The sequence below is a fragment of the Pundamilia nyererei genome, unplaced genomic scaffold, assembly GCF_000239375.1.
Source record: "Pundamilia nyererei isolate P.nyererei 1_Seehausen unplaced genomic scaffold, PunNye1.0 scaffold00218, whole genome shotgun sequence".
Taxonomy (NCBI): domain Eukaryota; kingdom Metazoa; phylum Chordata; class Actinopteri; order Cichliformes; family Cichlidae; genus Pundamilia; species Pundamilia nyererei.
Window position 1 is genome coordinate 73,640 of NW_005187619.1, and position 11,733 is coordinate 85,372.

Consider the following 11,733-nt stretch of genomic DNA (forward strand, 5'->3'; position numbering starts at 1 on the left):
AAAAGATATTACATATCTACACTTAGAAAATTCACTTCAACACACCCAGATCCAAACAGTTCTTTCCACCAGTATGAAAAATATACAAATAAAAAATACAAATACTCTCGGACACTAAGTAGGTAGTTTTCTGTTGACATGAAATCAGTGATGACTAAAAGATAAATATTTCACATCTTTTTTCTTCTTCCTTGCATTTTTTTTTACAGAGAAAATAAAAATTTGTGTGTATGAAAGGAAAAAAAAAGTCCCATTTTGAAATATTATCCTTCAGTAATAAGTAACATCGTGATAGCACATATCTGTGTGTCAGCTAAAATGCCTCAGCTTCTCTAGTAAGCAGAAAAGAGCCAGTGTTGAACCCAAAAGCATAGAATTCTTTTCTTTTCAGACATCATACACTATGCACAGATAATAAAAACATCAACAATGATCAAGTCTTTTTTTTCCACACAAGAGAAATGATTCCTCCGTTTAGGTCTGGGAACGTAAAAGAGCTCAGGGGGCGGGGAAACACTGGAGATGCACTATCATCATCATCATCATCAGTCAGAATGGAATTACTGCCATGAAAAGCTCAGTTCAGAGACAGAAAAAAGGTTTTGCTGACATACATCTATTTAGCGTCCCATAATAACACTACTGTGAGGCGAGGGTGTGGTAAGTGTTGAATCAGCGACTGGTGTACAAAGAGTGATCTTCGGGACGAGGGCACACCAGTGTGCAGGTAGCATGTGTCTCAGCTCTTAGTGTACTACACACTTTGACCCAAAGGAGGAATTTCAGTGTCTGTATGTGAGTAACACCACCTGGGAATTCTGCTCTGGAGGAGCCAGGCATCGGGCCTTGCCAGGTGAGTAACAGTCATTCACTGTCATTCGTGGTGATGCCAGCCGAGCACCGTTTTGGCACCTATGTGGGACACTGGCGGGGGAGGAGGAGGACCCTCTGAGCCATTTAAAACTTAGTGAAGGAAAACTTCCGCTCAGAAAGATGAAAGGGAAGGGAAAGATCAAAAGTGTCTTAGCTCACTTAACATGTTCGGCACTGTGGGAAGAGCAGTAGTATTTCTTGTGAGCTATGAACGTGGAGAGGCTGCTGAACTTGATGTTGCACAGCCGACAGAAGCGCGAGTTACCGTTCTGCACAGGGGAGATGACTGGGGTGGTTTTAGGACTGACGCTGGGTACAGGGATGTGGGAGGCCACGGTCTGGGCGGCCTTGTCCGGAACGTGTGACGATCCCAGCTTCTCCCTCAGGACCTCAGGCACAGGTGACAAAGTCAGAGACGGAGCCCTTGGGGGAGACACAGGCAGAGGAGAACTGGCTAACGGTGATCCGCCCCCGGCGGAGGGGCTGCCGTTCACCAGGGGCGAAACAGGGGAAGCGGTACCACTCCTACCCTGCCCGTTGATGCTGTCTCTGTGAACTCGAGAGACAAGTCTGGCCTGGTTGGTTGGAGTAGCTGAAGTCGCTGCAGCGGCTCCATCCCTGGGACTCAGGCTCGGGCTGCGGCTCGCTGTTCTGCCCAGATGGGGCAGAGTCTCCTGGGGTGGCTGAATGGTTACGACCAGCCCGTGGGTAGTCTTGAAATGGTCCATCAAGTCACCAGCGATGGGCCTGTTGGGACAGTATGGGCAGACCATCTGAGCAGAAGCCGTGACCACGCTTTTGGCTCCAGCTCCTGGAGAGGCTGCAAGTGTGGTATTTGTATGCGAAGGAGATGCAGCATCCGAGGCGGGTAAGGCAGAGGTGTGAGGACTGGATGACGTGCCCTGAGCCTGGGCCACCCACTCAGCTGGGTGAGCTTTATTCTCCACAGGGTGCAGGAGATCCGAACGCTCCTGCTGAGGCCTGCTTTTTGGAGAGGTGGAGGCTGATCTCTTGAGCCTGTGAAGCTGCTCCAAAGTGTGGGGTTGGAGGGTGGTGGCAGGGCAGTAGTATGTTTTATGAGCCAGGTAGTTCTCAATACTGTTGAAACTGATGCTGCAGGCTGTGCACTTGTGGTAGTCGGTGAGAGGCAGGGCTGGGAGAATGCTGCTGCCGCCGCCGCTGCTGCTGCCGCTGTGCCGTGGAGCCTCTCTGAGACGGGGCCTCTTGCTCAGGTCGATTGGGCCATCTCCTTCGGGACTTGAGCCACCTGCACCACTGGGAGAGACTTCCTGCTTTACTACCAAGCCCAGAACCGAGGGGGATGGAGCAGAGGCGGCGGCAGTGGCTGCCGCTGCTGCTGCTGCAGCGGCAGCGTTAGCTAACGCCTCGGTTCTTGCCATGTGAATCTCATACATCTTCTTTCTTTTGCGTGTTCGGATGGGCTGCGGAATGAAGGCGGCTGTGTTGGTGGTCTTGGCCATGTGTACGGCTCTCTGGTTGGACGGGTCGTGGCGCGACGCACAGTAGAAACGTTTGTGGACAGTGTAGTTGTCGTGACGGCTGAAACGGATGTTGCAGGCTTCGCAGAAGGTTCTGTTGGGATCGTCGTCAAGGTCCTCTGTGGAACCGCTAGCAGGACTCTGGCTGCCTTCACTTGCTCGTCCTCCTCCGCCTCCTCCGCCTCCTACACTCGTACCAGCACCTTCCCCTTCAGAAGAGGACGGGACTCCCTCTGTCCCCGCTGGAGGTTCAGTCTTCACCTCCAGCACCCTCCTGGATTCTGCTGCTCCACTTCCTGCAGGAGGCTCGGAGTCAGACGGCGAGGCAGAGGCGGCCCTACTTGATGCTCCGCCCTGAGGAGATGCAGATGAGCCGCGTGTCCCAGCAGAAGGCGCGGCGGCCGAGGCTGCGTCTCTAGTCAATGCGGGGCCCGAGGCTGAGGATGCACCTTCGCCTTGATGCCTGCTTGAGCAATAAAGCCTCTTGTGTGCATAGAAATTGTTGATGTTATTGAAGGTGATATCGCACTCGAAGCAGGTAGCTCCTTTGTGAGGTGGAGTGGCTGTTGCCGTGGGTGCAGTCGGTCCAGAAGGAAAGAAGGCTGCGGCGTTGTTCTGGGCGACCGTCTGGCCCTGCTTTAGGCGACTGTGGACCATCTCTGACATTTTAGCCAGGATCTCCGAGGCCTGAGGCAAGATGGCTGCCTCGGGGTTAAACATGTACTGAGGCAGGAACAGCGCTCCTCCTGGAACAACTGAGCCTGCACCTCCCATATGGGCGGGGCTAGAACCAGGGGTGGGACTAGTGGGTTCTGCCTTCACTGTTGTTGTAGCTGGACTCTTCGGCGAGTTCGATGTTTGGCTGGAGGAGGTCGTTTGCGCCTCTTTTATGTTCCTTCCTGCCTCTTGATCTACCTCCTCTCCACCCATCTCCTCCTCCTCCTCCTCCTCTCCATCCTCCTTAATCTCCATTTTCTGCTCTTCTGTGTCTGAATCTGAATGAGGCTCCTCTTTGATCTTTAACTCCATGATCTGGTCATCAGCAGGACTGCAGTCTCGAGGAGTGGCTGAGCCTCCGTTTGTGCCTGGACTGGATGAAGCTAGGGGTTCCTTCTCCTGGGGAGACGGTTGGGGGTGGTCGACCGACGATGGGGTACTCTGACGAGGAGTAGGGCTTCTTTCAGCTGGGACCCTGACTTCCAGGTGAGTTCGTACATGTTGCTGGAGCTGAGCAGGTGAGTCAGCATTGTGGCCACAAACTTGACACTTCAGCACAACACCAGAGTCTCCTGGACTCAGACCTTAACGGGAGAGTCAAGGTTAGTAAATTAAAACAGTCGCTTACATTTGAATAGATTATTCAAATTTTATTCAAAATCTCAGATTACTCAGATTAAACATGTCCAAAATTTCCAACAATCTCAAGAGGGTTAAAGGACAAAAAAGGGCCAACGTGCCGGCTTTCCAGCAGTGAACCTTTTAAAGTTACTGCTACGTAATCCAAGTATAAAAAATAACAGAATATGACGGAATGACTTACCGATGGACAGGGGTAGCTTAGGGAGACCTGGCCCCGGAGAGTACACCTCACTGCGAGATCCAGGCTGGCAAACCATGTGGCTGGTGACCAGATGGCTGTAGAGGATGTCCCTCGTGGTGGAGACGAAGCCGCAGCCGTGACACACCCCGTTCAGGGTGTCCGTATGGACCTTAAGGTGCCGCTCACAGTTCGCTTTAGTGGTGAATGCTGACAGACAGATGAGACAGACAAATGGACGCTCGCCTGTGGAAGGATGGAGAAGGATAACAGTCAGGCCCAGATGCTCTGACCCTTTGTCTTTTATGCATAGATATAAATACTGCTCTCACCACTGTGTGTGCGCATGTGAATCTCGAGTGAGCTGGCACTGGGGCAGCTCTTGTTGCACTGTGGGAAGGGGCAGATGCGTTCATTGGGGTACGACTCCTTGGGTTTGTCTTGTGGAGGGGAGGAAGCTGCAGCTGGCTGCTTCTGACGGCTGGCACAATAGTACATAAGATGGGCCTGCAGGTTCCTCTCACTACGGTACCAGATCCCACAGTCCTTACATGGGAAAATGTCCTCTGTTCAGCAAAAACAAGTACACACCAGCTAGTCAGTCAAACACAGACACAAATATTGGTTCAAGAACCTGAAAAGCACTGGTTTAATTAGCAAAAGTAAGGATGAGGTTAAGTTTGCCTGCTACAGTTATACAAAGTTTTAATTGTAGTCTAATTGTAATCTCACAGACTTGTGGTTTACAGTTTTGAGATATGTATACATTTTCAATTACTATAGACTATTTCCAAATTTACTCACTTCATTATTTAAACCAGTTCAACTGCTCATCAACACATCAACCAATATCTAGTCGGCCAATCACATGGCAGAAACCTCATGGATTTAGGCATGTAGCCATGGTTACATCAATCTACCGAAGTTCAAGTATCAGAACCTCTGATTTAGTGGGATTTTCCCACAAAAACATCTGTAGTTTAAAGGGAATCCAGCACATTGTTGCACACATGTCTGAAGGAAAAAGGAGGTCCAACCCGGTACTACCCAGGTGTACCTAATACAGTGGCAGGTGTGTGTGCACACCACAGAAGCCTTCAGAAGTCTCCTGCCACAGAGGCACCAGATCTACCGGTGTGTGATGATTGTGAATTATCTGACCATCAGTCAGACGTCACCACAGAAGCAACGGGAAACTTTAAAGTGGAAGGCACAAACTAATCAGCTGGTTTTAAAAGCGCTACAGTGCCATCTTGTGACTGAAGAGAACATTACATTTATATAACAAAGTACATTTCAGTAAATCACAACAGCTGCAGGTACCAGTTTGAAGTTCTCCAGAGGCCTGGTAATAAACGAATTGATTCAGGTGTGTTGACCCAGGGTGAGATCTAAAACCTGCAGGACACTGAGCCTTGAGGTCTCGAGTTCTAACATGGCATATATCTGATACATTTTTGCCTCATTTGAAATTAATTGAAAATATGTATTGTTCTGCAAATAGCCGGCTGAACTTTTAACTACTTAAAATGCTCTTTTCGTGAATACGATTTGAATATAACACTCACTATTGACAACAGCAGTAGCCAAGATTGCTGCCATGCCAGCTTGCTGCGGGAGGAGCTGGATCTCTGAGTGCAGCGCTGCCGGGTACGACGGCTCCTCCTTCACCACAGGTTGTTTGTGGGCGACAAGGCTCAGTGGAGGAGAGCCTTGGGCCACCGGAGAGGGGGAGCCCAGTGGAACAGGAGACACGAACGCCACGAGCCTTTCACCGGCCGTAAGCTCTTTCATCACCTTACAGAACAAGTCCTCGCCTGAAAACAAACAGGAGGGAGTAACAACTGGAAATCTGGCAGCATAAAATGCACAGTTGTGTTTGATCTCAGCTTTCTGCTGTTTGATACACAGATTCTGATTTCGAAGGCAGCTAGAAAATAAATATCCTATTGTCGTGCATTAGAAAAAAAGTCACCTTGGCTGTAGATAGAGCAGTTTGCTGCAGAGGCATCGGAGGTCAGAGGGAGGCGACTAATCCAACAATCTGGATCTTCACACACGACGGTCATCCGAATGTTCTGCACACACAAAGAACAATTTTCATTGATCAGACTGATCACAGCCAAGGTTTTTATTCTTGCCTGTCAACCAACACACAACAAACACACACAAAGGGTTCTTGTTATTACTCATTTTGCATCATAGCAGATCCACAAGGCTGCAACTGACAACACACAAGTCGGTGCACCCCTACCGCTGGTCCAGAACGCGTAAATCAAACGTGAAGCATCAAGAATATTTTAGGAAGTTAAACAAAGTAACCAAATGGGTTCATCACAAGTCCCAAGATGCTGTGTTTATGAGTCACTTTTGTTTTTAAGATAAAACTGTTAATTTTCTCTCAGTCGGTCATCGGATCATTTCGGTTTTAGAGACCTGCTCAGTTTCTGGGTGAGTTGTGGAAAATGTTCTGAAGCGGAGGCTAAATTCTCATAATTCTTTCTTTTAAAAAATTTATTCCATCTATTACGGTATCATTATATATATGTATATGGACTCCTGACCGATTAACAGATCAATGTCTGTTTTGTTAATTGGAAGAATTTATATTTTCAAAATAAAAGTTAATTTATTGTTCTAAGCACTACGACAGATTTTTTCCTCCATAATGAGCTCTTTTATTCATGTCTTTTGATTGTGGGGGATAAAATATCCAAACTTATGACTATATAATAGTAAAAGGAAAATCCTACTATTATATTTATCATCAGCTGGAATCACAAAGAACCTCTCTCTTCCTCTGGATTTATTTTTAGTGTAAAAAAACACTGCAAAATCAGACTATCAATCAGATCATGAAGCATAAAATTAAAATCTGACATTAAATGAGAAAATAAATAAATAATTTTTTATTTATATAGCACCTTTCAAGACAGAATCACAAAGTGCTGCACATAAGATTACAAGTCATAAAAACAACCAAAGTGTTTGTATAAGTGTAGCCCAATTTGGACTGATTCTCATATAGCGCCTTTCTACTCTCCCACAGTACTCAAAGCGCTGTATACAACACGCCTCATTCACCCATGCACTTCTAAACACAAGTGCAAACTACTCTACATTCACACTCCGATGAACACATCAGAGGGCAACTTGGGGTTAGCATCTTGCCCAACGATATTTGACATGCAGACTGGGGAAGTCAGGGATCAAACCACCAACCTTCCAATCAGCAGCTGACTTGCTCTACCACCTGAGCCACAGCCACCCAGCCATAACTAGCTTTTGCTCCATGATGCTACATTTAAATTCTGGGCTTCCACAAAGCTTGAAAATGATCATCCAAACTCTGGTGTCATCACGTGATGATGCGTGGTTTACTCATTGTGACCCCCCACCCCCCTCCCAGATTAGATATCTAATTTGTTTCATGATAAACATGAATAAACATGTTACTGGGGAAAACCCCTTTAAAGCATGCCCAAGCTCAAATTCAACCTGTCGCCTAAACATCACCGCCAAATCAAGTAAAACATCTGCTATTGTCTTCTTCAAGTATTACCGCTCTTCTTTTAACTACCAGCAGATAATCACCAAAATCAAAGCATTAATTGTAGCCAGCTGGGACGACACAGCTACACGTGAGTATCCAGTGTGCGGCCAGCGGTAAACACCGGTTTATGAAAAGGCCGTCAGTGAGCAGAGGATGATTACAGCCCCAGAAGGAAATGAGGGAGCACAAGCGGAACAAAGCAACCCCGAAAATGAAGAAAAAAGAGGAATAAAAGAGGAAGAGGGACCTCAGGAGAAAGGAGAGAAGAAAAGGAAGAGGAAAAAAAGATCTGATGAAGTCGACAGGCAGCTATTCAAAGGGCAGCCATAATAAGATCCACGGTGGATACACTGGACAAAGAGTGTAGAGTCAACATCCACTGTCTGCATGTGTGGAGGTATGACACACACACACACACACACACACACACACACACACACACACACACACACACACACACGAGTCCTGAGTACAATCCTGTCTTTGTTTATATGTGGCTGTGGGAGCACTCCCACCACATGTGTGTGTCCCATCACTGATAACTCTCAGCGAGGCCTTTCTTCTGTACTTCTGCACCAGCACATTATTCCTCCAACACCATCAACACCACCTTTCCTCCATCAGAGTTTCTGTTTAAGTATCATACTCCAGACATCACCACGAATATTCAAAATATAATCTCTCTACAACCAACAGAGATAAATAATAATAAAAGTGGATTTGACTGGGTTGTGACAGCTGCAGCGACTCCACGGGGAAGAGAAGAAATCTCTGATGCAATGACCGACTGTCCTCACTGTGTGAGAGCTGCACAGCGATGCAGTACCGTTCACTCTCCACCAAGAGGAAGCATTCCCTCAGCACAGGACGTGACGGACCTCACTGAGCAGTTACAGTCGATGAGAGAAGCACAGAGAAGCTTCCTGCTTTATTTTCCCTGTCACGTTCAACGCTGGCGTCTTCCATGACTTTTGGTGTTTTTAAGTCTGATTTTCCTCCAAACACGCTGTAGATTTGTCTCAATGTTTCAGTAAGTTTCCTTTTTAAAAATATTTTCTGTTTGCAAAAAAATCCAGATATGACCCGACCACTGGGCACCTTCTGAAAGGGTTCCCCTTTTTATTAAATTAAAAGTGGCATTAAATGTGAAACTGAAGTATTATTCATTTTATATTATTATAAAATGAATAATTAATTTATATAATTATTTATTATTTATACAGAATTATTCATTATTCATATACAGACTTATTCAGAATTATTCATTCTGGGAGGAAAAAAAGGAGGAAATTCATGGAAAGCCAGTGACGGGCTCTGCTGACACACTGCATGCACTTAGCCAAAGAAAAGATGAGTGAGGCTGATTCTCGCTGCTCGTGTATCTGACCTTCACCATCTGTAACAAACCCGTCACATAAAAAAGTCCTTAAAATGATCTTTAGAGAGAACTACACTGACCACAGACAGCACACACGATCATCTATAATTGTTCTATTAGTGGAAAATGTTCAGTGTGATATACTGCATTAGTCTCAATTCATCAATATAATTAGTCATAAACTGTTGATAAACGAACACGTCAAATCACCAGTTTGGACCAGTGAGAGGAAAAAAGTTGTTTCTCCTCGTCTGCAGCAGGTCTGTGACATCACAGGATTATTGGGATATTTAATCCTGCAACCAGTGAATAAATACCTGAAAATACTTTTTCATTACGGCCCGATGTTAATGTTCAGGTTTCATAACTGCTGTAATTACTTATTTTATTGATTTATTTTTTAGTTTTCTGTAAAAAAATTCCAAACACTTTGAATACAAATAAAATCCTCCTTACAAAAGCAGCGCGGTGATGTTCACCATCAGGTATGATGCAGGTTTTAGGAGTTAATACAAAGTTATCTTGCAGATATTAAAGAACTAATTAAACATTGATCAAGTAATGCAATTGAAAAAGTAGCGATTTCCTAATTATACAGCATTTAAAATGTGTGCATCTTTGATTGAAGTTATTTGTTGCTGGTTACATAAAGTATGATTATTACTCAACCAGTTCACAAATCGATTTATTATATTATGTATGTAATTCAGTTTAGTCTCATTATTCTGCTTGTTTAAGTTTATTTTTGTAACTGTGGACAGGTGTAGTATTTATCACCACAGCAGTTTGTATTACTGTGTTAAAAAAATGAATAACCTGTACTGTAGTTTTATATTTTATGTTTGTTTTATAATCATCTCATTTTATTTTTATACTGAAATCTTGTTTTTAATCCAGTGAACTAAAATGTCATTAATAATAATAAAATTAATGGAGAAACATATGAGTAGGAATAGCAAACGGCTTTATTACTGATTAGTGAAGAAGATAATGACACATTCAGAGGAAACATTTCTCATGGAGAAATGCAAATAGCAGAAAACAAACTGAGATTCTTGAGAAAGCCTGCGTGTGCAGATCAAACCATCACTTTAAAACCTGTGTGTTTTTAACAAGTTTGATTTGATGTTCACTTTTATTCTTGTGTAATTTGTGACACTGACCTGTTAGCATATTCAGTACTTTGTTAATGGTCTTATATTATTCATGTTTTAAGCTGCTGTTTTATTGTGAAGCACCGTTGGTTTTTAAATGTGCTATATAAATAAAGTTGCATTGTATCGTATAAACACTGACGCTGTGGTGAGAAGACACCGTGCAGTGGCTTTTTCACCTTAACTTTGTGTGTTTTAAAGATGTTATATATGTCTCACCACAACTGAACCGCAGAGGACAAATATGAGGTAAAAATCAGGAACCACTTACGTGAGGTTTCAACTGTTTTAACTAAACTCTAAAAGCAGAAAATTCAGAATTTAAACTTTTAACTACAAAAGGAAAAAGAGAGCGCTGCTTCTTTAGAATTACAGGCTTGTTTTAGGAATTACTTTCAGATGTTACGCATTCATGTGAAGGCCTTCCCAAAAATATTTCAGAGCTGCTCTCCTCTTATCATCAACCTCAGTGCAGCTTAGCATGAGCTCCTCCAACAGCTGCTGCCTGTTCATTGTTCAGAGGACATTTTAGACCAGGCTTAACTACGCTCTAATATCAGTTTGACTGCACTGCAAAAATAAAAGACTTGGGTTAAAATTACACAAGGTTAGACTGCTGTTAACTAAGCTTGGGAAAAATCAATGGCTCGTGCACACAGGCAGCTGGCTTTGTTTGTCCGTGTGAGTGAATCTATTCTCAGAAGCTCGTATACACAGAGAAGCCAAAAGATTTCAGCTCTGCTGTATGTATTGAGACTTTACGCCACAGAAGCGTCCAACACTCTTTGCTTATCTCTATTTTTGTGTCTGCTGGGGTAAACACTGCTGAGCAGGTATTATGGCCATTTTTGTTCTTTAAAAGCCTCCATTTACCCAGAATTCTTTGTCCCACTTAACATAGTCAATGACTAAATTTAGACATGTGCCAAACTTGTAATCATTTGGTTTGCCTCAGCCACAGTCGAGGTCTGTATTGGTGAAACTGGCCCCTGGTGAAACCTGAAAGAGTGGTGAATCGCTCCCCGCCTCTCAGGGACGTTGGTTTTATACCTAATCGTGTTTCTCATTAACCTTATTAGTTATGAGGTGCTGCAGCTAATTTTTTAAGCACTGCAACATTTTTCCGTTCTTTTGTTGCTCTTTTCACAACTTTTTACAGCAATTTATCTCAGTTTTCAAATAAACGCATTTGCAATTTCATTTTGCACAGTGTTTTTTTCCCCTTATCTCTCTCTTTACATAAAGCAGCTATAACACTGGTTTGGTCAATAATAGCTAACGTGAAGTCTGCCACTGTTAGCTGAAGACATCGGGCAGTGTGTTATGATCAGACAGCTCATTGGAATATCTGAAGAAGATGGATGTTGGAAAGACAGTGAGAAGAGAGAGGGAAAGGACAGAAGGAAGGAAGCCTCTCAGTCTGTTGCACGTTAAAGATTGAGGCAGAGCGTATTGTATTTCATGGGGGACTAGCGCTGATGTGGAGATACGGCTGCTTTTGTTTTAATTTGTAACCCAATGCTGGAGCCGTCTGAGCTGTAAGTACTGCTAATTTGCTTCAGACTAATTCATCACGGCCACGGCTTTGGAATTCACCATGATAGGGCAATGGGGAGAGCTCACTAGCGCGCAAGTGGAAATAACACACACACACACACACACACACACACACACACACACACACACACGCATATTTTATACATATAAATGCACAAATAGCAAAAGAAAATGGAAAACAC

General features: G+C 44.3%; 1 protein-coding gene across 1 annotated transcript in view; it reads right to left on the reverse strand.

Annotated features, from left to right (window-relative positions):
• Positions 1-203: 203 nt before the first annotated feature.
• Positions 204-11,733, reverse strand: part of zfpm1 (zinc finger protein, FOG family member 1) — a 102,376-nt gene continuing 90,846 nt past the window's right edge. Inside the window, exons 5-9 of the mRNA XM_005748254.1 lie at positions 5,885-5,987; positions 5,478-5,726; positions 4,242-4,475; positions 3,913-4,155; positions 204-3,673 (exon numbers count right to left, since the gene is read on the reverse strand). Coding sequence (XP_005748311.1) covers positions 1,029-3,673; positions 3,913-4,155; positions 4,242-4,475; positions 5,478-5,726; positions 5,885-5,987 — 3,474 coding nt within the window. The 3' untranslated portion in view covers positions 204-1,028. The remainder of the gene's footprint in view (positions 3,674-3,912; positions 4,156-4,241; positions 4,476-5,477; positions 5,727-5,884; positions 5,988-11,733) is intronic.